Source organism: Cyprinodon tularosa, unplaced genomic scaffold (genome assembly GCF_016077235.1).
Source record: "Cyprinodon tularosa strain WSP-4 unplaced genomic scaffold, ASM1607723v1 ctg45, whole genome shotgun sequence".
NCBI lineage: Eukaryota > Metazoa > Chordata > Actinopteri > Cyprinodontiformes > Cyprinodontidae > Cyprinodon > Cyprinodon tularosa.
This window is the reverse complement of record NW_024039174.1, coordinates 2,694,237-2,721,588: the sequence shown is the minus strand read 5'-3', so window position 1 is coordinate 2,721,588 and position 27,352 is coordinate 2,694,237. Positions and strand designations below refer to the sequence as shown.

Genomic DNA, 27,352 nt, shown 5'->3' with positions numbered 1-27,352 from the left:
AGTTTTGTAGCTGCTATTTGCTGCCATCTAGTGGCAAATACACTGTACTGTCACGTGTCGTTCCGTTGAGTATGCATGACCGCTAGCCGATTATGTATCAAGAAAAGCTGTAGAGAAAATGTTAAATGCACGGTAACATGTCCGGTTTAACGTAACATTGTACTAAAATGTTTACTCGGAGTTAGTTAACGGCTTACGCTTTTATCCCCACTGTCGGGCTGTTGGAGTGGAGCAAGGCTGCTTAGCAGCCAGCCAAGATGGATACCGCAGAGGAAGGTAGCTAACGTTCAACTTAAAATATCTATTTTTATACTGTAAAGTATTACGGTGTTATGATTAAAACACAGCGTAATATATTCTGAGAAGGTCTCAACCAACGACCATGGCATACTATGTTTTTATGCCCTATGAAATTATGAAAAACGACTGATACTTAGGAGACCGTTAGCCAATTATTGTTAGCAGCTAACGGGTATTAGCATTCTGTTAGCTCTAACTGTAAACAGGTTGTTGCCGTTGGGCATTTTGTAACGTGATATAAAATTCCCAAATGTCAATTTGTGACAGCATACTGTTCAGAAAACACATTTTAAATGTTCTTTGTGGCAATTTAAATAATTTATATTTATTTTTAAAGATAACGTTGGTTAAATTGCACCGTTATTAGCAGTTATTCGATTGTGGGGAGCAAGCTAGCCTTACATTAGGGTAATGATTAGTTAATGCTGTTTATCCTTTCCGAACCTAGGATAGTTTAGATTTATGGTAACCATACACTGCCTTTTTCTCACAAATTCCGATTTCCAAACTATATTTTGTTTTACAGCCCTTTGTAATTATGTAATCGCTCTAAACGTTAATAAATGGTAATAAATACACTGTCAAGTTAATGGTTTTATTTAGCACAGGGAGACACTTTAAATGTTAACACGCAGCCGCTTCATCGGCTAATTATAGTTATTTTATTTTGGTCACTGAAATACAAATATAATCCAAGGATTACAGTTGGCGCTGTTGCGCTGGCCTCTCCTGTCAGTCTTATCTTTTTAAAATGTAACAAAGTTTCTCCACATCAGGTCTTCCAGTTCTTAAATGTTAACTTTTCAGGTCTGGAATAAGGTTTAATTTACCAGAATTTATTTCTCTCTCATGTATATAATAAGACATGAAACACATTTTTTTTTGTCTTTGATTCGCCAGTCACACCTGAATTTTAAAGCAGTATTAACATAGGCGTAGCCAGAAAAGTTTTCTAAGGGTGGCCAGGCAATAACCAATGTACACTAAGGGGTGGCAGAAAGAGGATCGGCGCCAGAACCTCAGGGTCAATCTACATTGTTCCAACAGGAAAATTAATGACTAAAACATCCATATTTTCTAAATAAAAACAAACTATCCTCTCCCACAGCCTTTGCTAACAAGTATATTTATTCATCCGTGCTTCCTTGATAAAAGGTATAGTGGATACAATTCTTTCAGGTTTGAGCTCTGGGAGCGAACATCTTTTCCATTGTCATTACTTACCTACTTTAATCAATAATCATTCTGCCAAAAATGTATATTTGCAAGTACTAATATCTACATAAATTGATTATTTAATACGCTTTTATTAAAATAGTTATCTATGATTTCACTGAATACTCCTATATGAATTGCAGAGAACATCATTTTCTCTTTACCCCATGTAACTCAAAATGTAGTTCAGACTGTTGCCACAGTTTGTATTAGAGAGAAAAAAGTAGGGTCGGCCACAGGGGTAGCCAATCATTGGCTGATGCAACGTTCATACCAAGAGCAGCAAGAGCCGCAAAAACGCATGTGCTGCTTCATTTTTGATGCTTGTACAAGTTTAGTTTAGGTTTTCTGCTCCAGCTGCGTGATGGAAAAAGTGGGTCTGATGCGGAGCTACCCTATCCTTTCTTTGCCTGGCAGCTATATATGCTGTGATCAGTGGGAATAAAGTAGTAATAAAGCAAGAAAGACCACCTGAAAACTTTATCTGTGCAGTCAGTTCATCCAGATTACCATCCTGCCTTCAAATATTTCTCTGTCGGAGCCGCTCAGACCCTCACATACCGGCAGTGCTCTGTCAGTAGGAATCCCATTCAATTCAATTCAGTTTATTTATATAGCGCCAAATTCACAACACATGTCATCTCAAGGCACTTTACAGTTCAACCAGATCATACAGTCAAATTGATACAAAGTTTTCTATCTAAGGAAAACCAGTTGATTGCATTGACTCAAATACAATCCCTCACACTAAGCATGCTGGTAGCGACAGTGGAGAGGAAAAACTCCCTTTTAACAGGAAGAAACCTCCAGCAGAACCAGGCTCAGTGTGAGCGGCCATCTGCCGAGGCCGACTGGGGTTCAAGGAGACAGAAGCAGAGATACAAAAAGCAGCTGTAAAAGGCGGCCCCGTCCAGGAAACACACAGCCAGGCAGACAAGCTCCAAGGCAGCTCCCATGCCAGAGGACGAAGAGAGCACATCCAGCCAGTCACGGTCAGAGAAACAGGACCACTCTGGAAAACAGGCCGATCTCCAACATCTATAAACAAGGGTGTTGATGGAAGCAGCACAGCTGATGTTTCTTTCCAGGATGACGTCACAGCCAAACAGGAACAGACGAGGCAAAGCTACTCTGAGGAAAAGCAGAGAGAACAGAAGGTTAGAGATTGAACTAACAGATTCTGCAGTTAGGAGAACAGAGAGAGAATGAAGCAGAATGATGAAATGGGGGTCCCTATGTCCTCGAAAAGTCTAAGCCTATAGCAGCATAACTATAGAGATAGCTCAGGATAACCTGAGCCACTCTAACTATAAGCGTTATCAAAAATGAAAGTTTTAAGTCTAGCCTTAAAAGTAGACAGGGTGTCTGCCTCACGGACTAAAACTGGTAGTTGGTTCCACAGGACAGGAGCCTGATAACTAAAAGACCTGCCTCCCATTCTACTTTTAGAAATTCTAGGAACCACTAGTAAACCTGCAGATTGAGAGCGAAGTGCTCTGTTAGGAACATAAGGAACAATCAGATCTCTGATATAAGATGGAGCTTGGCCATTTAAGGCTTTATATGTGAGAAGGAGGATTTTAAATTCTATTCTTGATTTAACAGGAAGCCAATGAAGAGAAGCCACGATAGGCGAGATATGATCTCTCTTTTTAATTTTCATTAGAACTCTGGCTGCAGCATTTTGGATCAGCTGAAGGCATTTAACTACAGTTTGTAGTTTCTCAAGAATTTTGGATAAGAAAGGAAGATTGGATATAGGTCTATAATTGACCAAGTCATCTGGGTCAAGAGACGGTTTCTTAAGCAGAGGTTTAATTACAGCAACCTTAAAAGCTTTAGGTACATATCCCTGTAACAGAGATAGATTAATCACATCTAAAATGGAGGAGGAGATCAAAGGGAATACCTCCTTAAATAACCTGGTTGGAACTGGATCTAACATACAAGTTGAAGGCTTAGATGAAGACAATAATTTTGCTAATTCAGAAAGTTCAACTGGATCAAAGCAGTCTAAACCCGGTTCAGATTCCATGACTACCTCAGGTACAATCGCGGATAGAGGAGTGCTTATGATTTTATTTTTAATAAGATCAATCTTATTTATAAAGAATCCCATAAAATCATTGCTGCTAAGAACAGGTGGAATGGACGGTTCAACAGAGCTATGGCTCTGGGTGAGTTTGGCAACTGTATTAAAAAGAAATCTAGGATTATTCTTATTCTCCTCTATTAATGAGGAGAAGTATGCTGCTCTTGCTTTACAAAGGGTCCTCTTATACAGCATTAAACAATTTTTCCAGACTAGGAAGGACTCCCGCAGGCCTGTGGAGCGATATTTTCTCTCCAGTTTCCTAACATTTTGCTTCAAAGTACGCAGCTCTGCATTAAACCAAGGAGCAAGCTTTCTATTTTTAACGGTTTTCATTTTCAAAGGAGCTGCGTTGTCTAAGGCAATACGCAGAGAACTAGCAACCCCATCAACAAAATCATCAACCTGTGAAGGGGAATAAGCTATGCTTTTGCACTCTGCAGCACTGCTCAGCGACACAGAGGAGAGAGAAAGTGAAGCAGATTCTTTAAAATTTATAACTGCACTATCTGATAAAGATCTACTAAAATTGAACCTTCTTTTGGGGGAGGAGAACTCTGTTAAAGTAATCCTGAAGGTTATTAGAAAGTGGTCAGAGAGGACAGGGTTGTGAGGAAATACTGTTGTTTCTTCACATTCTATGCCGTATGTCAGCACAAGATCCAAAGTATGAAGATGAGAATGTGTGGGACTATTCACATTTTGAACAAAGCCAATAGTGTCTAAGATAGCATTAAAGGCTGCTCTTAAGCTATCGCCTTCAATGTCAGCATGGATGTCAAAATCTCCCACTATGATGACCCTGTCAGTATTTAATACCAAATCAGAAAGGAACTCTGAAAACTCATCTAAAAATTCAGAGTAAGGACCTGGTGGACGATACAAAGTTACAAAAAGAAGAGGTTTTCTTGCCTTGAAATTTGGATCAGGGAAATTAAGGGTTAAATGTTCAAAAGAGTTGTAGGTATTAACTGTTTTGGGAGTAATCAGTAAGTCAGACTGGAAGATTGTTGCTACTCCTCCTCCTCGCCCAGAACTTCTGGGTATGTGAAAATTTAAATAGCTTGAAGGAGTTGCCTCATTTATGCTCACATAATCCTCTTGCTGAAGCCAGGTTTCTGTAAGGCAAAACAAGTCAATGTGATTATCACAAATCAAGTCATTAACTAGTAGACTTTTAGGGGAAAGCGATCTTATGTTAAACAGACCGCATTTAATTGTTTTAACTTTTTCCCCAATTGGAGTTATTTTGATTTTAATTAGATTATCATGATTTACTCCTTTGGGAATCTTTGCTAATTTATTAGATTTTGGTCGTGGACATAATCACAACATTCAACAGCAGCCTCTGGCGTGGTTGCATCCTGGCGGTTTGCCACGGCGGCTGGAAAGCATTTTTCATGTACGAAATCCAAACTGCAGGCATCAGGATAGTAAAAGTGAACATGTTTTGCTGGCAGATTTCGGCATTTTAAGTTAATTTAGGCGTTAATAAACTGTTTCAGAGGAGTGATCATAGTGATCTGTATCATTAGCGACGTGTCTCTCTCCCTGCCAGCTCCCAGATCAGCTTTTCTGACTGGTTGATATGGCATGTCTAGTATGCGGGTCAGATGCTCAAACGCTCACGATGCGCTGCTTCAGCTGCTCAAAACGCGCTGCGGAACATTTTGCTGCGCCTTGACACGTGTCAATCATTGTCTTTGCATGTAAACTAGCTGCTCCTGCTGCCTTTCCTGCTTCTGGTGTGAACGTAGCGTAAGGGTGGCCATGGCCACCCCTGGCCCCCCCATCAAGCTCCGCCCCTGGATATTAATAAGATGTTATGTGTTTTTGAATTATTAATTACATACACATAAAAACGATAACAAATCACTAAAATGTATCTAATATTGGAACAATAGAAACATTTATACCTCACATGTTATAAGCAAATTAAAGAAAACACATTGAATTTGGGGTAAAATTATCTCTGATCTATAGAGGAAACCCACAGTTAAGTCTTTTTAGTCATGCATTTAGTAAGCCTCTGCTGATTGTGTTTAGGAAATCTGAAAGAACCGATAAGAGAACAGTGCAGCCCTAGAGTGATCCTGATTAGATATCTAAAACATTACTAATTAGTGTTTTATTTATCCATTTTACAGCGGATATATGTAGAGTATGTCGCTCAGAGGGCACCCAGGAAAAGCCGCTCTACCATCCCTGCGTTTGCACTGGCAGCATCAAGTTTATCCATCAGGAATGGTATGACAGTGAACCTTTATATACTGTAATAATTATCTATTAAGATCAGCCAATTTCTGTTGATCCTAATGTCAAACTGTTACTTAAAAAAGCATGAATCATTTTGAAAGTCAAACCCAAAATGTAAAAACAAGAATTCTCTGTTGAATAGAGTAAATTGTCTTTGCACACTAACCTGTATAATGAGAGTAATCTCATCATCTTGTCTTTTGTCTTCACAGCTTACTGCAGTGGCTAAAACACAGTAGGAAAGAATACTGTGAATTATGCAAACACAGGTTTGCTTTTACACCAAGTGAGTTCTGCAACAGTTTTGCAAAGATGAACAGCGTTTACAACTCATTAACTTTTTTCAGATCTGAACACATAATCACAAATTGAGTGGATAGAGAGCAGCTGTAAAAAGTCTGTAACAACAACTTTGGACCTGCAGAGACATTGCTGTCTGCCTAAACTGAACAGCCAAAAAACTAAGCTTTAATCAAGTAACATTAGTGAACACAGTGTTATGGAGACAAAGGAACATACCTGACAGTGTAGTGATAAATCCTGCTTAAAGCTTGCCACAAGTGATGTGGAGGACCGAAACATAGAGAAAAAGAAAGGTCTCTCACTAGAAGACACCAAAGTTGAACATAATGGGACACATGTGAGACACAATTAGCCTGATCACACTTTTTCCATCATACTAAGATGCTTTTTTTTAATAGCGGGAACAGGAAAGGTGTCGAGAGTCTATGGGAAGACTGAGCTAAAAAAATGGAAAATATTGAATAAAACCATTTTTAGAGGCTACAAAACACTTAAGATGGGAGTGGAAGTCCACCTTTCCACAGGACAACGCCCTCAAACCTACACCCTTAGCTGCAATTTTGTTAGACCAGGGCAGGATTCATGTGTTAGAGTGGTGCAGTCAATTTAGGACCAAAGGCCAACTGCAGCTACTTACAGATGCTCTCCCTCTTACCCTGATACGTTTACTAAATCTGTTAAAGTTTGTATTATGATAGAATTTGAATGAATTCATGAGCCTTTATTAGTTGGCTTTAACACATTTAGGTAAGAAAAGACATCCTAAGTGAGCGATCACAGCTATTGTTACCTATTCTCTCCAGTCTACTCCCCAGACATGCCATCTCGTCTACCTGTCCAAGACATTTTTGCAGGGCTGGTCACCAGTATCGGAACAGCCATCAGATACTGGTTTCACTACACACTTGTCGCCTTTGCCTGGCTAGGTGTTGTTCCTCTCACAGCATGTAAGTCCCCAAAACAAGCAGTCAAAACATAAATAAACATAACATAAAGCTTTTACTATTTTAACATAACCAAAGAAAACCTCTCATGTTTTTTTGTGTTTTTTTTTTTAACTGGCATTTCATCTTTTTGTTTGTTTTCCTGGCAGGTCGCATCTACAAGTGTTTGTTTACCGGCTCTGTGAGCTCTCTCCTTACCCTGCCATTAGATATGCTTTCCACGTAAGTCTCTGGCCTTGGGTTTGTCTTTCTATTTCGGGCTGATGTCTTCACAGACCTTTGGGTTTTTGATCTCTGTAATACCAGTTATATAATTGGTATTTGGATGCTTTAAATAAATGTGACCATTTTTAAGGGATCTCTGAAATAGCTATGAGTGGAAAAAGTGATACTAATGAAATCATTATCTTTTTGGTTTCTGGTTGTATTTGCAAGCATGCAAGATAACAAATGTATAATACGGCCTGTTTGTCCACAGAGGGCAGAGTAATGATAGTTCAATTCCAGTACCCTCCCACAGTAGAAACCCCAAGATTTGTTGGTGTATATTTTGCAGCATGGATTGTGGTTCTGTTGTTTATATCTTTCTTTTTTTTATATGTTTTTTTATTTCTGCTTGTTATACCACACTTAAATTCTTTTAGTTGCATTCTGCTGAGGTCTGGAACTATAATTATATAACTATAATTTCTCATCTAAACGATTTATTAGAATCTTTGATGATTAAAAACTCCAGAAACTAAGTGAATTGACAACATCTTATCTTTGCTATTTTTCTTCTTTATATTCTTCTCCCATTGGATCATTGATGAATTTGAAGAATATGATTAAATGCAGTTATTACGAGATGTTTAGTGATATAAATCATACTTTATATAACTGGTTTTCAGGGTGTGGTAAATAGTAAAAACTATGCTTTTAGCTAAGAAAGACTGATAAGAACTAAGGTTTATTTTTATAATTGTCATTATCATGATAATATTATCCAATATCATGATAAGCTTTTACGTGCAGGTCGCCCAGCCCTAGAAACCATTATGGACTCTGGAGAGTTAAACATATTGGATTTTAACTCTTTTCACTTGTCTTAAATCCTGCTCAAACATGAAGATATGAAGGTTTTTTTCTCACTGCTCCTTTCATCCCTGTTTTCACCTTGTCACTGCCTTCTGTTATCTTGTATAAATAGAGAGATAATAACATACATTCGAACCTTTTACTTTTTTACTTGCAGCCAGAACCTGCTCGCTGACTGCCTCCAGGGCTGCTTCGTGGTCACTTGCACGTTGTGTGCCTTTATCAGTCTGGTGTGGCTTAGAGAGCAGATTGTCCATGGTGGAGCCCCACAGTGGTTAGAGCATAATCAACCCCCCCTGGTTCCGAACCAGCCTGATGGTCCTGCACAAGCTAATGAGGTGAGCTCAGTTTGCTGAAAGTCTGCTAGATTCCTGGTCAATTTTCCTGCACGTTGAATGACACAGAAATGTCTACAACAAATCCTCTATTATTCAAAGTTAGGTTTTGCTGCCGAACCAGAACTCAAATTTCCTTCTTATTATACAATTCTTTGCTTTGCAGGATCCAGTCGCTAATTTAGCAGCCAATGTCCCGGCTGCTGCAGATGCTGCAGGGCCGCAGCTCCCTGCAGAGCACGGCCCCAACGAGCCGGCCCTGGCCAATCAGCAGGAAGCTGGCAACAACCGAGATGAAGGAGAGTTGGATGATGATGAAGGGGAGGATGATGATGACGACGATGGGGAAGAAGATGATGAGGAAGAGGAGGAAGAAGGCAGGGAGGATGCTGCTGATGCCAATAACGGGGGGCAAGGTGAGTAAATATCTAAAGTTTTGTTTTTAAATGCATTTTTGTTTCTTTTACTTATTACTGAACTCCTATAAATGTTGTGTTTGGTTAATTAAGTTTAACACAAAAGAGATTTGAGTTTAGGTTGTCTTTCAGTTGGTCTATAACCATCTTCTTAACACTGCAACAGTTCTCGAGGATGTGTAAAATTGTCAATACACCTTCCTGTTTCTCTGAGCATGCTTCCTCTTTGCAGAAGATTTGAACTGGAACGCTCTAGAGTGGGACCGAGCAGCAGAGGAGCTGACCTGGGAGAGGGTGGGCATCTTTATTTCCTTTTATCTGTATCCTGCCCTCTACTCATGACATCTAACCTCACCGTATTTCTAACAAAGACACCAAAGAGTCCATTCATGACTACCACCTCCAAGATTATTTAAGCTGAAAAACAAAATGTTCACCTTTCCCAGGTGTTTATATTTTTCTGATCAGTTTTTGAGGGTGCCATCAGTTATTAAAGGCGCTTTTGGTTTTATTTCAAGTTGTTTTTATGTTTTTTAAATTTTTAGGGTTGAAAAATAGCCTGATTACTAATAGAAAGGAATTATTTGACTACCAGCTTTACAGTTGTAGATTTCACCTGCTAATACAGATTTAGCCTAAGTCCAGTTTTTCTTGAAGAATAAGAACATAAGTTTACAGTAGGAGGAATATTAGTTTTAGGGTTGCTCTTATGAGTTGTCTCTCTCTTTCCCTATGGGTACATTTCCAAATGCAGTAAAAAGAAATCATACTAGTATAAAACTTTAAAAAAAAACTTATGATAGAGACTAATTCACAAGATAGTTTTGTTGCTTCCACAGTTCTCCAGGATTTTATAATAACTATATATATATATTTATATTATGGGTGGAATGGTTCACAAAATCCACAGTTTGGTTTGGTTCACAGTTTCGTGGTCACGGTTTTCGGTTTGGTATATGTTGATTGTTAGGAAAATCAATTATGTCTTGTATAGTACAATACGTGTTGCACAATGCTAGCACACTGTTGCACTTTTAACTTTCTTTCCACCGTCATCGTAGGTCACTCTAAATGCAAAGTGGTCCCATACAGCAGACCTATAAAGTGCTGCTGGCGCGTCTTCCAACTCCTGTTCTTTCCCACTCGCCATACCCACACAATTCTCCATAACAACTGATTTTTTTCTGCTACACTCGGCTGCTTCGCTTCTTCTTCTTCTTGTTTACTACTGGTGGTTGGCTTTGGTCGCAGTACCGCCACCTTCTGCTCTGGAGTGTAAACGCTTCGCCTATGAGAAAAAGGAGCTGCGCATGGACCGAACGCAACACACGCAAATCGAACCGAGACAGTCGAACCGGACGGTTCGGACGGTTTTCATAAAGCGTTCCATCCCTAAAATAAAATAAAATATATATATATATATACAGGTGCTGGTCATAAAATTAGAATATCATGAAAAAGTAGATTGATTTCAGTAATTCCATTTAAAAAGTGAAACTTGTATATTATATTCATACATTACATACAAACTCATATATTTCAGATGTTTATTTTGTTTAATTTTGATGATTACAAATGACAACAAATGAAAATCTCAAATTCATCATATCAGAAAATTAGAATATTACTGAAGACCAATAAAAACAAAGGATTTATAGAAATGTTGGCCAACTGAAAAGTATGAACATGAAAAGTATGAGCATGTACAGCACTCAGTATTTAGTTGGGCCTCCTTTGGCCTGTATTACTGCAGCAATGCGGCGTGGCATGGAGTCGATCAGTCTGTGGCACTGCTCAGGTGTTATGATAGCCCAGGTTGCTCTAATAGTGGCTTTTAGCTCTTCTGAATTGTTGGGTCTGGTGTATTGCATCTTCTTCTTCACAATAACCCAATGATTTTCTATGGGGTTAAGGTCAGGAGAGTTTGCTGGCCAATTAAGAACAGGGATACCATGGTCCTTCAACCAGGTACTGGTAGCTTTGGCACTGTGTGCAGGTGCCAAGTCCTGTTGGAAAATGAAATCTGCATCTCCAAAAAGTTGGTCAGCTGCAGGAAGCATGAAGTGCTCTAAAACTTCCTGGTATGTGGCTGCGTTGACCCTGGACCTCAGAAAACACAATGGACCAACACCAGCAGATGACATGGCACCCCAAACCATCACTGACTGTGGAAACTTTACACTGGACTTCAAGCAACGTGGATGAAGTGCCTCTCTTCTTTTCCTCCAGACTCTGGGACCTTGATTTCCAAAGGAAATGCAAAATTTACTTTCATCAGAGAACATGACTTTGGACCACTCACCAGCAGTCCAGTCCTGTTTCTCTTTAGCCCAGGCAAGACGCTTCTGACGCTGTCTGTGGTTCAAGAGTGGCTTGACACAAGGAATGCGACAGCAGAAACCCATGTCTTTCATACGTCTGTGTGTGGTGGTTCTTGAAGCACTCACTCCAGCTGCAGTCCACTCTTTGTGAATCTCCCCCACATTTTTGAATGGGTTTTGTTTCACAATCCTCTCCAGGGTGCGGTTATCTCTCTTGCTTGTACACTTTTTTCGACCACATCTTTTCCTTCCCTTCGCCTCTCTATTAATGTGCTTGGACACTGAGCTCTGTGAACAGCCAGCCTCTTTAGCGATGACCTTTTGTGTCTTGCCCTCCTTGTGCAAGGTGTCGATGGTCGTCTTTTGGACAACTGTCAAGTCAGCAGTCTTCCCCATGATTGTGTAGCCTATAGAACTAGACTGAAAGACCATTTAAAGGCTTTTGCAGGTGGTTTGAGTTAATTAGCTGATTAGAGTGTGGCACCAGGGGCCATCAATTTTGAACCTTTTCACAATATTCTAATTTTCTGATATGATGAATTTGAGATTTTCATTTGTTGTCATTTGTAATCATCAAAATTAAACAAAATAAACATCTGAAATATATGAGTTTGTATGTAATGTATGAATATAATATACAAGTTTCACTTTTTAAATGGAATTACTGAAATCAATCTACTTTTTCATGATATTCTAATTTTATGACCAGCACCTGTATATATATACACACACACTTTTTAGATGTAGATCCTTCTGTTAATACTGATATTTTCTTAATGGCTGTCATTATTTCTGAATCATACATGGTTTTTCATAAGAGGTTCAGCTCAGGGAAACAAAACAGCAACTTAGCTGTTCAGTTACTTTCTCTACTCCGTTACTTTCTCTCACTCCGGCAGCCTGAATGAACTATAGATATGATTTTTTTAGACATGCTAACTATTGTTTATAATGTTGTTCTCCATGTGTGTCTCAGATGCTTGGACTAGATGGTTCCCTTGTTTTTCTGGTAAGTAATTTCTTCCGTAGTTTAAAATCATCTTTTCAAAAATAATAACCCATCTCATGAGAAAGTATGATAGATTCTATTGCATCCTTTACAAGACCCCAAATTTATGACGTGAGAGGTTTTAGTGAGAACCACAACACTGAATAAAAATGTGTAAATACTTTCAAATGATTCCCTCATGTACTTTTGCTGTTTTTCTCTCTAGGAGCATGTATTCTGGGTGGTGTCTCTCAACACACTGTTCATCCTGGTGTTTGGTGAGTTCTTTCACTCTTTATATGGAACTTCTACCCTCTTTTTGCCCGTCCTGATATGATCACTTGAGGCTCGTTTTCAACAGTCCTATTCTAAACTACTCTGTATTTTCCATCTAGCCTTTTGCCCATATCACATCGGCCATTTCTCAGTTGTTGGTCTGGGCTTTGAAGACTATGTAAGTTCCCTGGAACAAACAATGCAGAGCTTTTCAATTAAGACTGTTTTGGGATCATTCTCTCTTGGATCATACGTATAAAAACATTTCTTGTGTCTTTAGGTCAAAGCGTCACATTTTGATGGCCTCATCACCACGATACTGGGATACATCCTCCTGGCTGCTGCTCTTGTGGTCTGTCATGTATCCTCTTCGTACTGTAAATCCCTTTGTTTATCATCAAAATATATTTCATTTTATTGGGTATTAATCTAATTAACGACAAAAAGAAGCTACTAATTGTGAAGGTCAAGGAAATTATGCATAATTTAGGTTTTAAAACAAATAAAATGTGCTTTATGATTGGCTCATCAAATGAGCACTAGAGATAGACTATTTCTTAATAATTCAGGGGTTTTTTTTTATGTCGAATTGTTTGAGTCCTTAAGTGTGACTTCTGTAGGCATTGGCTTCGCTAGTGAAGTTCCAGCGCTCCAGACGCCTTCTTGGTGTCTGCTACATTGTTGTGAAGGTAAGCAAGAGAACCAGTGCTCAATATTTCTCTTTCCACACTTAGTTTAATTTCTGTGTAGGGAATTAGCAGAGCTTTCAATGTCAACAACAATTAGGATCGTTTTGATAAAATGAAAACAGTCTTAATTGCAAGGCTCATCTCTTTTCTTTCTGCATGTCCCAGGTTTCCCTACTGGTTGTCATGGAGATCGGCTTGTTCCCGCTCATTTGTGGCTGGTGGCTGGACATTTGCTCTCTGGTACGCAAAGATGCAGAATGTAGATGTTATAATAGTGTCGCTTCCTGGTCTTTAAAAAAAAAAAAAAGAAGAAGAAGAAAACTTGTTACACTTTAACCTTTTGGGCTAATTTTTTATGGATTGTTTATGTGAAGAACTGAATTAAAATGTTGTCCCTCTTTAATTGCAGGAAATGTTTGATGCAAGTTTGAAGGACAGAGAGCAGAGTTTCGACTCTGCTCCAGGTACCACAATGTTCCTCCACTGGTTGGTCGGCATGGTTTATGTCTTTTACTTTGCCTCCTTCATCCTTCTGCTCAGAGAGGTGACTGAACAGACACAGCAGCTCGCAGTTATGAAAAACAGCATTGTAAAAATGTTATTTACTGTGCATACGTTTGTGTGTGATCAGGTTCTTCGACCAGGTGTGCTGTGGTTTTTGAGGAACCTGAATGATCCAGACTTCAACCCAGTGCAAGAGATGATTCACCTTCCTATCTATCGACACCTGCGGAGGTTTATACTCTCAGTGGTCAGTTTAAAAAAAGTTAGAATTTTGAAGCTTGCAAATGTTATGTGAGCTTTTCATTCATTGTCTCACTGGAACACTGGCAGTTGCGGTTTTTTGTTTACCTCTGTGTGTTTTCTCTTCCAGGTGGTGTTTGGCTCAATCGTTCTACTGATGCTTTGGCTTCCGATCAGGATCATTAAACTGCTCTTCCCAGCCTTCCTTCCTTATAATGTCATGCTATACAGGTGCGTCGGAACCAAATGATGTCTAAATCGCTGTTCCTTCTTAGTTAGAGTAAAGAAAAACCAACCTGTGTGTTTTTTTTACACATGTATCATAAAGTCAAGATTAGGAAACTTGTTTTCTGTGTTGCTCCTGCAGTGATGCTCCAGTCAGCGAGTTGTCCCTGGAACTCCTGCTGCTTCAGGTCGTTCTGCCTGCATTATTGGAGCAAGGTCACACTCGCCAGTGGCTCAAACGTCTTGTCCACGCCTGGACGTTCACAGCTGGATATGTGCTGTAGGTTTTATACTAATTACTCCATAGACATTCAGCATTTTTCTAAACACAGTTAGGCCATTTATAACTGTAAGCTGAGGTATAAATTACAAAGGTAATTTTCTCTCTTATCATATCACTTACTGTATGAAATTGTAAATAAATTGCCCTCTCACAGTGACCTTCATTCGTACCTTTTGGGCGACCTTGAAGATGATGAAAACCAACCAAATAACCCCCCTAATCGACTAAATAACAACCGGATCCCTGGGCTTGGAGAGGGGCTCCATGCTGCCCACCAGGCCATTCTGCAGCAGGGCGGTCCTGTGGGGTTCCAACCCTACCACCGACCCCCCAACTTCCTCCTTAAGGTACTTAAAAAACAACAACTTTTAAATGATTCCAAGCGAGTTTTGTTGTTCATATGTTAATTTTTTTTCTTGATGTTCTTGTTTAGATCATTATGCTGGTGGTCTTCATGTGTGTGACTCTGTTACTTGCGAGTCTGCTCTGTCTCACGCTGCCAGGTAAGCATGACCTGCACTGTTAGATGTGCAGGTAAACAGAAATGAGACAGAAAAACACATCTTGGTTGATTTGGATAAAAAAAATGGACTGGTCAGATTTAATTAACTGTCTCTGATGACCAATTTTATTTTATTTTTTAATTGCAGGATCTGTTGTGCTGATTCTGTGATTTCTCCTTAAAGGTGCAAATGGGCAAATTTGATTAAAATAACATAAATAAAAAAATAAAAAAACACTGCTACATGTCAGAAGGAACCAGTTAGAGGCAGGAGGAATGTCTATGCAGTGAAAAAAGTTAAGCCATTAAATAAAACAGGGATAATAGAATCTGCACTTTAATAGTGCCCTTTAACCAGACCGGCATTACTCCCCAGTAACAACAAGGGTGTACACATATTTTCATAAATTTTGGTTGTGGATGTGTGGGCTACAGGTAATATTTCTACTACCTGTTAGTGGACATATGGGCTCATAAGTTAGATAGGAATCTGGAATGTTGTTGGTGTTAAATGGCTGTAGGAAAGAGAGGTGGAGAGTTAAGGAGTAATCTGTTTTTTTGTGTTATTAGGATAATTATCGTTGATGAGGTGTGAGTTTATAAATAGTTTGTCCCGAGCGATCGCGTTTCCCCCCCCCCCAACTTATATATTCTTAATGTAATGTATGAATATAATATACAAGTTTCACTTTTTAAATGGAATTACTGAAATCAATCTACTTTTTCATGGCATGGAGTCGATCAGTCTGTGGCACTGCTCAGGTGTTATGATAGCCCAGGTTGCTCTAATAGTGGCTTTTAGCTCTTCTGAATTGTTGGGTCTGGTGTATTGCATCTTCTTCTTCACAATACCCCATAGATTTTCTATGGGGTTAAGGTCAGGAGAGTTTGCTGGCCAATTAAGAACAGGGATACCATGGTCCTTCAACCAGGTACTGGTAGCTTTGGCACTGTGTGCAGGTGCCAAGTCCTGTTGGAAAATGAAATCTGCATCTCCAAAAAGTTGGTCAGCTGCAGGAAGCATGAAGTGCTCTAAAACTTCCTGGTATGTGGCTGCGTTGACCCTGGACCTCAGAAAACACAATGGACCAACACCAGCAGATGACATGGCACCCCAAACCATCACTGACTGTGGAAACTTTACACTGGACTTCAAGCAACGTGGATGAAGTGCCTCTCTTCTTTTCCTCCAGACTCTGGGACCTTGATTTCCAAAGGAAATGCAAAATTTACTTTCATCAGAGAACATGACTTTGGACCACTCACCAGCAGTCCAGTCCTGTTTCTCTTTAGCCCAGGCAAGACGCTTCTGACGCTGTCTGTGGTTCAAGAGTGGCTTGACACAAGGAATGCGACAGCAGAAACCCATGTCTTTCATACGTCTGTGTGTGGTGGTTCTTGAAGCACTCACTCCAGCTGCAGTCCACTCTTTGTGAATCTCCCCCACATTTTTGAATGGGTTTTGTTTCACAATCCTCTCCAGGGTGCGGTTATCTCTCTTGCTTGTACACTTTTTTCGACCACATCTTTTCCTTCCCTTCGCCTCTCTATTAATGTGCTTGGACACTGAGCTCTGTGAACAGCCAGCCTCTTTAGCGATGATCTTTTGTGTCTTGCCCTCCTTGTGCAAGGTGTCGATGGTCGTCTTTTGGACAACTGTCAAGTCAGCAGTCTTCCCCATGATTGTGTAGCCTATAGAACTAGACTGAAAGACCATTTAAAGGCTTTTGCAGGTGGTTTGAGTTAATTAGCTGATTAGAGTGTGGCACCAGGGGCCATCAATTTTGAACCTTTTCACAATATTCTAATTTTCTGATATGATGAATTTGAGATTTTCATTTGTTGTCATTTGTAATCATCAAAATTAAACAAAATAAACATCTGAAATATATGAGTTTGTATGTAATGTATGAATATAATATACAAGTTTCACTTTTTAAATGGAATTACTGAAATCAATCTACTTTTTCATGATATTCTAATTTTATGACCAGCACCTGTATATATATACACACACACTTTTTAGATGTAGATCCTTCTGTTAATACTGATATTTTCTTAATGGCTGTCATTATTTCTGAATCATACATGGTTTTTCATAGAGGTTCAGCTCAGGGAAACAAAACAGCAACTTAGCTGTTCAGTTACTTTCTCTACTCCGTTACTTTCTCTCACTCCGGCAGCCTGAATGAACTATAGATATGATTTTTTTAGACATGCTAACTATTGTTTATAATGTTGTTCTCCATGTGTGTCTCAGATGCTTGGACTAGATGGTTCCCTTGTTTTTCTGGTAAGTAATTTCTTCCGTAGTTTAAAATCATCTTTTCAAAAATAATAACCCATCTCATGAGAAAGTATGATAGATTCTATTGCATCCTTTACAAGACCCCAAATTTATGACGTGAGAGGTTTTAGTGAGAACCACAACACTGAATAAAAATGTGTAAATACTTTCAAATGATTCCCTCATGTACTTTTGCTGTTTTTCTCTCTAGGAGCATGTATTCTGGGTGGTGTCTCTCAACACACTGTTCATCCTGGTGTTTGGTGAGTTCTTTCACTCTTTATATGGAACTTCTACCCTCTTTTTGCCCGTCCTGATATGATCACTTGAGGCTCGTTTTCAACAGTCCTATTCTAAACTACTCTGTATTTTCCATCTAGCCTTTTGCCCATATCACATCGGCCATTTCTCAGTTGTTGGTCTGGGCTTTGAAGACTATGTAAGTTCCCTGGAACAAACAATGCAGAGCTTTTCAATTAAGACTGTTTTGGGATCATTCTCTCTTGGATCATACGTATAAAAACATTTCTTGTGTCTTTAGGTCAAAGCGTCACATTTTGATGGCCTCATCACCACGATACTGGGATACATCCTCCTGGCTGCTGCTCTTGTGGTCTGTCATGTATCCTCTTCGTACTGTAAATCCCTTTGTTTATCATCAAAATATATTTCATTTTATTGGGTATTAATCTAATTAACGACAAAAAGAAGCTACTAATTGTGAAGGTCAAGGAAATTATGCATAATTTAGGTTTTAAAACAAATAAAATGTGCTTTATGATTGGCTCATCAAATGAGCACTAGAGATAGACTATTTCTTAATAATTCAGGGGTTTTTTTTTATGTCGAATTGTTTGAGTCCTTAAGTGTGACTTCTGTAGGCATTGGCTTCGCTAGTGAAGTTCCAGCGCTCCAGACGCCTTCTTGGTGTCTGCTACATTGTTGTGAAGGTAAGCAAGAGAACCAGTGCTCAATATTTCTCTTTCCACACTTAGTTTAATTTCTGTGTAGGGAATTAGCAGAGCTTTCAATGTCAACAACAATTAGGATCGTTTTGATAAAATGAAAACAGTCTTAATTGCAAGGCTCATCTCTTTTCTTTCTGCATGTCCCAGGTTTCCCTACTGGTTGTCATGGAGATCGGCTTGTTCCCGCTCATTTGTGGCTGGTGGCTGGACATTTGCTCTCTGGTACGCAAAGATGCAGAATGTAGATGTTATAATAGTGTCGCTTCCTGGTCTTTAAAAAAAAAAAAAAAGAAGAAGAAGAAAACTTGTTACACTTTAACCTTTTGGGCTAATTTTTTATGGATTGTTTATGTGAAGAACTGAATTAAAATGTTGTCCCTCTTTAATTGCAGGAAATGTTTGATGCAAGTTTGAAGGACAGAGAGCAGAGTTTCGACTCTGCTCCAGGTACCACAATGTTCCTCCACTGGTTGGTCGGCATGGTTTATGTCTTTTACTTTGCCTCCTTCATCCTTCTGCTCAGAGAGGTGACTGAACAGACACAGCAGCTCGCAGTTATGAAAAACAGCATTGTAAAAATGTTATTTACTGTGCATACGTTTGTGTGTGATCAGGTTCTTCGACCAGGTGTGCTGTGGTTTTTGAGGAACCTGAATGATCCAGACTTCAACCCAGTGCAAGAGATGATTCACCTTCCTATCTATCGACACCTGCGGAGGTTTATACTCTCAGTGGTCAGTTTAAAAAAAGTTAGAATTTTGAAGCTTGCAAATGTTATGTGAGCTTTTCATTCATTGTCTCACTGGAACACTGGCAGTTGCGGTTTTTTGTTTACCTCTGTGTGTTTTCTCTTCCAGGTGGTGTTTGGCTCAATCGTTCTACTGATGCTTTGGCTTCCGATCAGGATCATTAAACTGCTCTTCCCAGCCTTCCTTCCTTATAATGTCATGCTATACAGGTGCGTCGGAACCAAATGATGTCTAAATCGCTGTTCCTTCTTAGTTAGAGTAAAGAAAAACCAACCTGTGTGTTTTTTTTACACATGTATCATAAAGTCAAGATTAGGAAACTTGTTTTCTGTGTTGCTCCTGCAGTGATGCTCCAGTCAGCGAGTTGTCCCTGGAACTCCTGCTGCTTCAGGTCGTTCTGCCTGCATTATTGGAGCAAGGTCACACTCGCCAGTGGCTCAAACGTCTTGTCCACGCCTGGACGTTCACAGCTGGATATGTGCTGTAGGTTTTATACTAATTACTCCATAGACATTCAGCATTTTTCTAAACACAGTTAGGCCATTTATAACTGTAAGCTGAGGTATAAATTACAAAGGTAATTTTCTCTCTTATCATATCACTTACTGTATGAAATTGTAAATAAATTGCCCTCTCACAGTGACCTTCATTCGTACCTTTTGGGCGACCTTGAAGATGATGAAAACCAACCAAATAACCCCCCTAATCGACTAAATAACAACCGGATCCCTGGGCTTGGAGAGGGGCTCCATGCTGCCCACCAGGCCATTCTGCAGCAGGGCGGTCCTGTGGGGTTCCAACCCTACCACCGACCCCCCAACTTCCTCCTTAAGGTACTTAAAAAACAACAACTTTTAAATGATTCCAAGCGAGTTTTGTTGTTCATATGTTAATTTTTTTTCTTGATGTTCTTGTTTAGATCATTATGCTGGTGGTCTTCATGTGTGTGACTCTGTTACTTGCGAGTCTGCTCTGTCTCACGCTGCCAGGTAAGCATGACCTGCACTGTTAGATGTGCAGGTAAACAGAAATGAGACAGAAAAACACATCTTGGTTGATTTGGATAAAAAAAATGGACTGGTCAGATTTAATTAACTGTCTCTGATGACCAATTTTATTTTATTTTTTAATTGCAGGATCTGTTGTGCTGATTCTGTGATTTCTCCTTAAAGGTGCAAATGGGCAAATTTGATTAAAATAACATAAATAAAAAAATAAAAAAACACTGCTACATGTCAGAAGGAACCAGTTAGAGGCAGGAGGAATGTCTATGCAGTGAAAAAAGTTAAGCCATTAAATAAAACAGGGATAATAGAATCTGCACTTTAATAGTGCCCTTTAACCAGACCGGCATTACTCCCCAGTAACAACAAGGGTGTACACATATTTTCATAAATTTTGGTTGTGGATGTGTGGGCTACAGGTAATATTTCTACTACCTGTTAGTGGACATATGGGCTCATAAGTTAGATAGGAATCTGGAATGTTGTTGGTGTTAATGGCTGTAGGAAAGAGAGGTGGAGAGTTAAGGAGTAATCTGTTTTTTTGTGTTATTAGGATAATTATCGTTGATGAGGTGTGAGTTTATAAATAGTTTGTCCCGAGCGATCGCGTTTCAGAAAAAAGAACCGTAGAGAGAATGCCTTAAGGTGTAAACACAGAGCTTTCCTTTAAACAAACTCTTTAAATAACACTTCTTAATGTATATGTATTAAATAACCATGAAACATGACAACAGATTTTGATAGAAATTGCAAGTTGAACAGTTTTAACAGTTGTTAATATTCAAATTAAACTCATTGCAATAATTATGATCATTGTAAAATAAAACAAAGATTTTTCATGCCAAGCTTGTAGAGGTTTTTGTTTTCATCTCTAGTAATCTTTATTTCTACCAGAATAAAACAAAGAACATTGAAAGGAAAGAAATAAAGTTCTTAGAGCAGTATATCAGAGTTATATTATTTCAGTACCAGTATTTCTATTTCATCTCACACTGTGTCTTGCGACCTTCCCTCTCTCTTTTTTCTCTGACAGTCCTGATGTTTCCTCTGCTTTGTCCTCAGTGTACGTGGGTCGTTGGCTGATGTCTCTGTGGATGGGCAGTGCAGTGGTCCATGAGCTATATACAGCAGCCAGCGGTCTGTACGTCTGCTGGGTCTCCATCAGAGCCGCCACTGTCCTGCTGTCCTGGATGCCACAGGGAAGGACAGTTATCATGATCAAAGTCCACGAGTGGACGCTTATGGTAATGCCAGTATCAGTCTCTTTGTCTCCGATGACAAAAACTCTGCTCTTCAAAGGTTGAATTGTGTCACTGTTTTTGTGACTGCAGATCTTTAAGACTGTTGTAGTGGCCGTGATGTTAGCTGGGGTGATTCCTCTGCTGTTGGGGCTGCTGTTTGACCTCGTCATCGTTGCTCCTCTTAGAGTCCCGTTGGACCAGACTCCTCTCTTCTACCCATGGCAGGTAGGACTATACAGTATGTCAATGTTTGGAATACAGGGTGGGATCAGATTTCAGAAATACTCAAATATTTAATTCTTTGTCATGTTTTCACATTAGATGCCAGTTGTTGTTATTTTATTTGTTTTGCAGAATAGTTCTTTCTTAACATAAATTGCTCGACGTAGTAAAAGTTTTAGGCATTTGCTATTTTATTAAAGTATCCATTTGGACTTTTCCACCAAAATGATTTAAATGTATAAACAGAGCCACTGTTTCTTAACTGGTTTTAGAAAAGAACTAGTTCGATTTCCCACAACTACAGAGCAAAAAAAATAAAGCATGTAATTATAAATATGTCACCCAGTCAATACTGAAGTGTTTTTTTATGGAGGGTAACAATAGAAGGAGGTCGTTAGTCTACATGCAATATTTATTTTAGTATATTAGGGACAAAAAACAAAAGGATACTAATAACATCAATATCAACAGCTAGGTTTTTTTTATGCCTGTTCTAAATGCTTAAAGGAGGCCCATCAGCAGATCTGTAGTTTGTACCAGCAGTGCTGGAAAACGAGTTGAGCACCACCTTTACTGCAGTTATTAGCTCCACCTGTCTGTGTTTAAGATTTGAGTTGAAATTTGTTTTAAATGGAAAATATCAGCATCTGGTGCTGCTGTTTGGTTCTTTTGCCTAAAGAAACATCTCCATGAGGTAATCAAACATTTGATTACTTTTGAAGCACAGTATTTGTCTTAAACTAGAGAGATCAAAAGCAAAGCAAATACAGCATCTCTTCACCTGCATCTGTTGAGGATAGCACCTCTACCTCTAGATTAACTGTGGAAAAAGCACTGATGCTGGGCAGCGATTTAGTCCTGGAACTAGTTTGATTCCAGGAACTTTTAAGTTAATCATTTCAACCTGTGAATGATTTAAAGTTGATGCGATGTTTTTTATTATCTATAGAAAGTTCATCATATTAATGAAAGAGAAAATAAAGTTAAAGTCCATAGAATAATGCTTTATTTGACTAAGTGCAACTAAGAATCACATTTGAAGGGAGGTTGAATTAGTTACTGGGGTCCTTGTTTTTGTTTCAAAGCTGTTTTGGACCTAATAGCTCATCCATTTAAAATATTTTTTCAGCATTAAAGTGTTTAGTGTTAAAGACCAGACTTTACATCTTCAAGTTCTTGATCCCAGAAGCAATCCACAGTATTTACAACATCCTCTTAAAGGGATGACTCTCAGACAGAACTAAACCTGAACTCTTTTTATTTGAAGCCAAACAAAGAAAGGATTTGCAAAAATCAAACTGCAGGTTTTTGCCAGAATAAACAATAAGCATTGATTCATGAAAGCAGTTGATTATTTTTATCTTTGGTAGACCACTTGCAATCATCATCATCATTGCATCCCTAATTTATTTACTTATTTATTTGTATGAAAAAAAATGTATGGAGGGTAAATCAGACATGAAGAACTTAGATCTTATAGAATTACATTATGAGTTGGAAAAGCTATACATGATTAAAGGAGTGGCATATATGACTGTTATATTTAATAAGCTAAGTATTTTAATGCTTAAGTTTAAATACTTTTATTAAAGAATATCCATGACACACAAAGGAAGACTTGTGAAAATAAATGCTGAACTCATGTTTCTGTCCTTTGCTCCAGGACTGGGCCCTTGGTGTCCTTCATGCAAAAATCATTGCTGCTATAACCCTGATGGGCCCCCAGTGGTGGCTAAAAACTGTCATTGAGCAGGTGAGTCTCACTTTGCTCCTTCTTGCATTCGATCAGAAAGACAAAACGCAGAAACAGGGATGTTTGAGCACTGTGCAAGATGCCAAAACAACTTGTTGTTTATAGACATGATGTGAAACATTTGGCCTGTGATTCGAGTGGCCTGCAGATTTCTGTTGTAGTTTTATCTACCATCTATCTGGAGATGCAAACCAGTTACTTTGAGCTCAGTATTGTTGCATGCAGGACTGGTTTGTGCTTTTGTTTGTGCTTTGTCTGCTTCTCTTTCAAAAGGTTGTAGTCTACTGATAAAAAGGTTCTGTGAATAATTAATAAGACATTGAATGTAATAATAACACATTGTAGTTTCATTAGGCAGAACATGGCGTGATTAAATTATTGAGATATTTTGGGAAAAGGAAAAGTATTTACCTCTGGTTGCTTGTGTAATACATGTATATATTTTAAGGTTATAAAAGGCTAGAGAATTATACAATATCAGTAAATATTGGTTATCTGTCATAACAGCAATGTCAATATCAGCTATTGATTTGGGCCAAAACTTTAATATCGGTCCTTCCCTAGTTTATTTACATTTAGATAAAATACTAATGTATTTATGCTTTTTCTTGATTTTTCATTTGAATATGAAATATTATCATCATACATTTAGATGATTATTTAGCCTATTACCAAAGTGGCAGTGTTTGTAGTATTCTCCTTTCTGTGTGAGTAACAAAAGAAACAGTCATAAAAAAAAATCTGTAAGCTGCCCTTAGTAGTTTAAGCATAGAAATCCATATTAGTCCCTAGCTCTATTTCCATTAACTTTCAAATTGTATAAATTGTAATTATGAAAAATAAATTTGCTAAATGAAAACACTGCAATTTTTTTTAGCTTTGATGAGGTGGTTTTTCGGTTGTATTGATATTCCAGATGTTTTTATCCAGTAAACAGCACCTCCTCCTTCCTGCAGGTTTATGCTAACGGCATCAGAAACATCGACCTTCATTTCATCGTCAGGCGGTTGGGCGCCCCCGTTATTTGTCTTCTGTTGCTGTCGCTGTGTGTACCCTATACTGTCTCTAAAGGCCTCACACCACTACTGGGTACGCCTCTGAGTGTTTATCTTTCATGTCTCTGTGTTAAGGTTGAATGTTTGATATTTTATCTTTACTTAAGTGAATAAACGTTGCTGTGTAGTACTACGGTAGTTGTAGTCACTGTATCTAGAAAAAATTTGAAAGAAAGAATGTCAAGAGAGAATAAATGTAAAATTTGCTGCTTAAATCTACTTTCATTCTACAAACTATGTTCATTAAAATTTTACTTACTAGTTTTTTTTTGTCCTTCTCATCAGCTTTACGTGAACCTTAATCTGTGACATTCCCTGTAATAAGTCCCACATTTGGCTTTATGTTTCATTTAGAGATCTGCTCTTGTTCTTTTTGCACATGTGCGAGTCTTTTCCATTACTTATCCTCTTTACTTTTTTGTTTTTCTTACTCTTTTTTATTTTCCAGGAGTGCAGCCAGAGATGCAGATTCTGGTGGAGAGGAGAATCTATCCGTTCCTGCTGATGGTGGTCATATTGCTGGCCATACTGTCCTTTCAGATTCGCCAGTTCAAACGACTTTATGAGCACATCAAAAACGACAAGTCAGCAGAATCTCACATCTATTTCATGACCTTCCTTATACAGTTCATTGAAAAATGACAGAACCATTTTACATTTTGTCTCATTCCAACTACAGACTTCAGTGTCTTTTATTGGAAGTTATTTTTTCCACATTGTGGTGGATAGATGTGAGGAAGAAGTTAGACAATTAACTTCAAGGCTAACATTTTATGGTTATTTGAGAAATTTCTCAGGATCTGTCAGACTAGTAGGGGTGGGTATTGCCAAAGAAGTCACTATTCGATTCGAATCACGATTCACAGGCCACGATGCGATTCTATCACGATGCATCGCGATACTTGAATTATTGCGATGTATTGTAATATTTTCTCCTCCATGTTTTGTTTTTGAATGACACGGCACAGTATCCCGCGGCCGGAAATGCTTGTGACACAAGGCAGCGTGCGTCAACACATTTGCAGCGACATCTACTGGACTGGAAGTTGTATTACACTTGGTTTTGGCTGATGTTCGCCAACCATTCATGCAATTTTATTTATTCATTTTTTTAATTAATAATAGATACTCGGTGTCAAGAATCGATGCAGTAGATCACGAAAATTAGAATCACGATGCATCATCATGGCGATTATTTTGCACACCCCTACAGACTAGATAGAGATGATCTAAAAAGCAATAATTTGGTCTGTTTCTTTTTACCATGTTTTAGTGTGGAAATCATTTTTTTAGGGTGTAAATCCCCTACCCTCTGAAAGGGAGGTACTTAGCATTGCTGCCTGCTGTAGCACTGCTAGTGTTTTAGGGTTTTTTTTTTGCAGGAAAAATGCAGAAAACTTTGGATACTCTCCCACTTCAAACACTACACTACTTTAGTTTGCTTCATAGCATATTTATAGAAAAATAAAATCCAGGTTACTGTTCTAATGGGTTAAAATGTTAAAATATACTTAATGTAAAAAAAACTGCAGTAACCTTGGTGTTTATTTTAAACAAAGATTATAATCTGGTTGTCATTTTCAGTGTTAGTTTAAATTCACATGCTTTGTGTTTTTTGTTTTCCACCAGATACCTGGTTGGACAGCGATTGGTAAACTATGAGCGGAAGATGGGCAGGAGCTCCACCTCTCACAGCACCGCCTCATAAAGCTGACACCCCGCCTCACACCGGGGGCCTTCAGGAGCTCCTTTCTCTGTTGTTTCTCTTCTCATCTTCAAAGACTACATATCAAACCTCTGACTTCAGCCCCATCCCTTTCTTCTCCAGCATCTCCCACGGTTACAGTGTGGGAAGCAAAGACTTTGACAGGCAAACTCAATCAACCGTCTCCCATGAAAACTCTGCCCCAGAAGTTTTCATGTGAGGTTAAAATTCTGAACAAAGTCTTTAAGCTTCTTAAGCTCTCTGCTTGAATCAAACTTGGCAGAATTAAACATCCCTCACTGGTCCTTCTGATCTAGTCCCCTGCTCAGGTGATATTTGTTTTATTTTCCAGAAGCTTGCTTCAAATTCAGGTCAGATGAGCTCAGCGTTTACTTTAGATTGAGCTTCCATTTGAAAACATTGGAGAAAAATCATAAATCTGTCGTCATTTATATAGTTTAGATCTGTGAATTGATCGTTGGCCTACTTCCATAGTCCTGCATCCATGGTTAACAGGATCATTTTGATTCAAAGTCTCTTCTGAGGCTGAGAAGAAAATGATAAACAAAAAGTTTCTGGTTGAAAATGTGAACAACATGTTTTTCTTTTTATGACGTTAGTCTCCAAGTTTTAACAGTAAAGCCCTTTTAAAGCTTGTTTTTACACATTTAAAAACTGAATCATTTTAGCTTTGGGTAAAAAAAGATGGGAAAAGGCTTATTGCTGTCTTACAGAATCTAGGTTGAGCCGCTAAAGATGAATCGGGAAACTATTTTTCTTCAGTGTGGCGACAGAACTCGAATTAAGCAAACACAGAGGTAACCATAACTACTGTGTTCAATTTTAAGTTCAGTTCAACTTTTCCCACCGTCACTGTTAAAACTAAAGAGCCTGGTAACACTTTGGATAATTGTATAGATGAACAGAAAAGAAAAGTGGAAATAAAGCAATAGATAAAATAAGGCAACACTGAATGTAGAGGTAGAAAACAACTACGGTCCACTTTGCTAAAACTTTAGCTGCTATGTTTTTACTTTCAGTAGAATATCTGAATATTTTGATAAGCTACTGTTGTCTCTATTAAGTCGAATAGATAAGAAAATCTAATTTCTATCTGGTTGGAGTTCTTTGTTTAAATTCTAACGCATACTGCGCGTGGTTGAAGTATTTACATGTCCCCAAACATTTCTAATTGGTAGAGATTTGTGATCCAATCTGAAAAAGCTCAGTGAAACCACTCTTTTTCAGAAAACTTGATCAAGAGCTGCATTAAAGTGCTTTAAACTTTCAAATGCAGAAAAGGCTGGAGCTCAGTGATCTGTTCGCAGCTCTGCAGACTTCATGGAGTTGTAAAGTTTTTACAGTAAAGCTGAAAACTGAGCAGCAAGATTTAGCCTTTTCT

At 38.6% G+C, this 27,352-nt stretch overlaps 1 protein-coding gene across 1 annotated transcript; it reads left to right on the top strand.

The window, feature by feature from the left end:
• The first annotated feature begins 45 nt into the window (after positions 1 to 45).
• LOC119793324 (E3 ubiquitin-protein ligase MARCHF6-like) lies at positions 46 to 26,402 on the top strand. The gene is made up of 26 exons (XM_038300453.1): positions 46 to 276; positions 5,755 to 5,854; positions 6,076 to 6,149; positions 6,970 to 7,113; positions 7,260 to 7,332; positions 8,345 to 8,525; positions 8,689 to 8,938; positions 9,171 to 9,232; positions 12,236 to 12,268; positions 12,474 to 12,525; positions 12,643 to 12,701; positions 12,804 to 12,884; positions 13,144 to 13,212; positions 13,378 to 13,452; positions 13,622 to 13,756; positions 13,844 to 13,963; positions 14,087 to 14,187; positions 14,324 to 14,461; positions 14,619 to 14,811; positions 14,898 to 14,967; positions 21,037 to 21,218; positions 21,306 to 21,440; positions 23,101 to 23,190; positions 24,147 to 24,279; positions 24,694 to 24,829; positions 25,875 to 26,402. The coding sequence occupies exons 1-26, from the start codon at positions 258 to 260 to the stop codon at positions 25,951 to 25,953; spliced, it is 2,784 nt and encodes a 927-aa protein (XP_038156381.1). The 5' UTR covers positions 46 to 257; the 3' UTR covers positions 25,954 to 26,402.
• The last annotated feature ends 950 nt before the right edge of the window (positions 26,403 to 27,352 follow it).

Bases quoted from the DNA above. Each gene is read 5' to 3' on its own strand.
- LOC119793324 (XM_038300453.1), top strand. The intron at 13,213-13,377 runs GTAAGCAAGAGA...TGCATGTCCCAG, and splicing joins TCTGCTACATTGTTGTGAAG to GTTTCCCTACTGGTTGTCAT. The intron at 21,441-23,100 runs GTAGGACTATAC...CCTTTGCTCCAG, and splicing joins CTCTCTTCTACCCATGGCAG to GACTGGGCCCTTGGTGTCCT.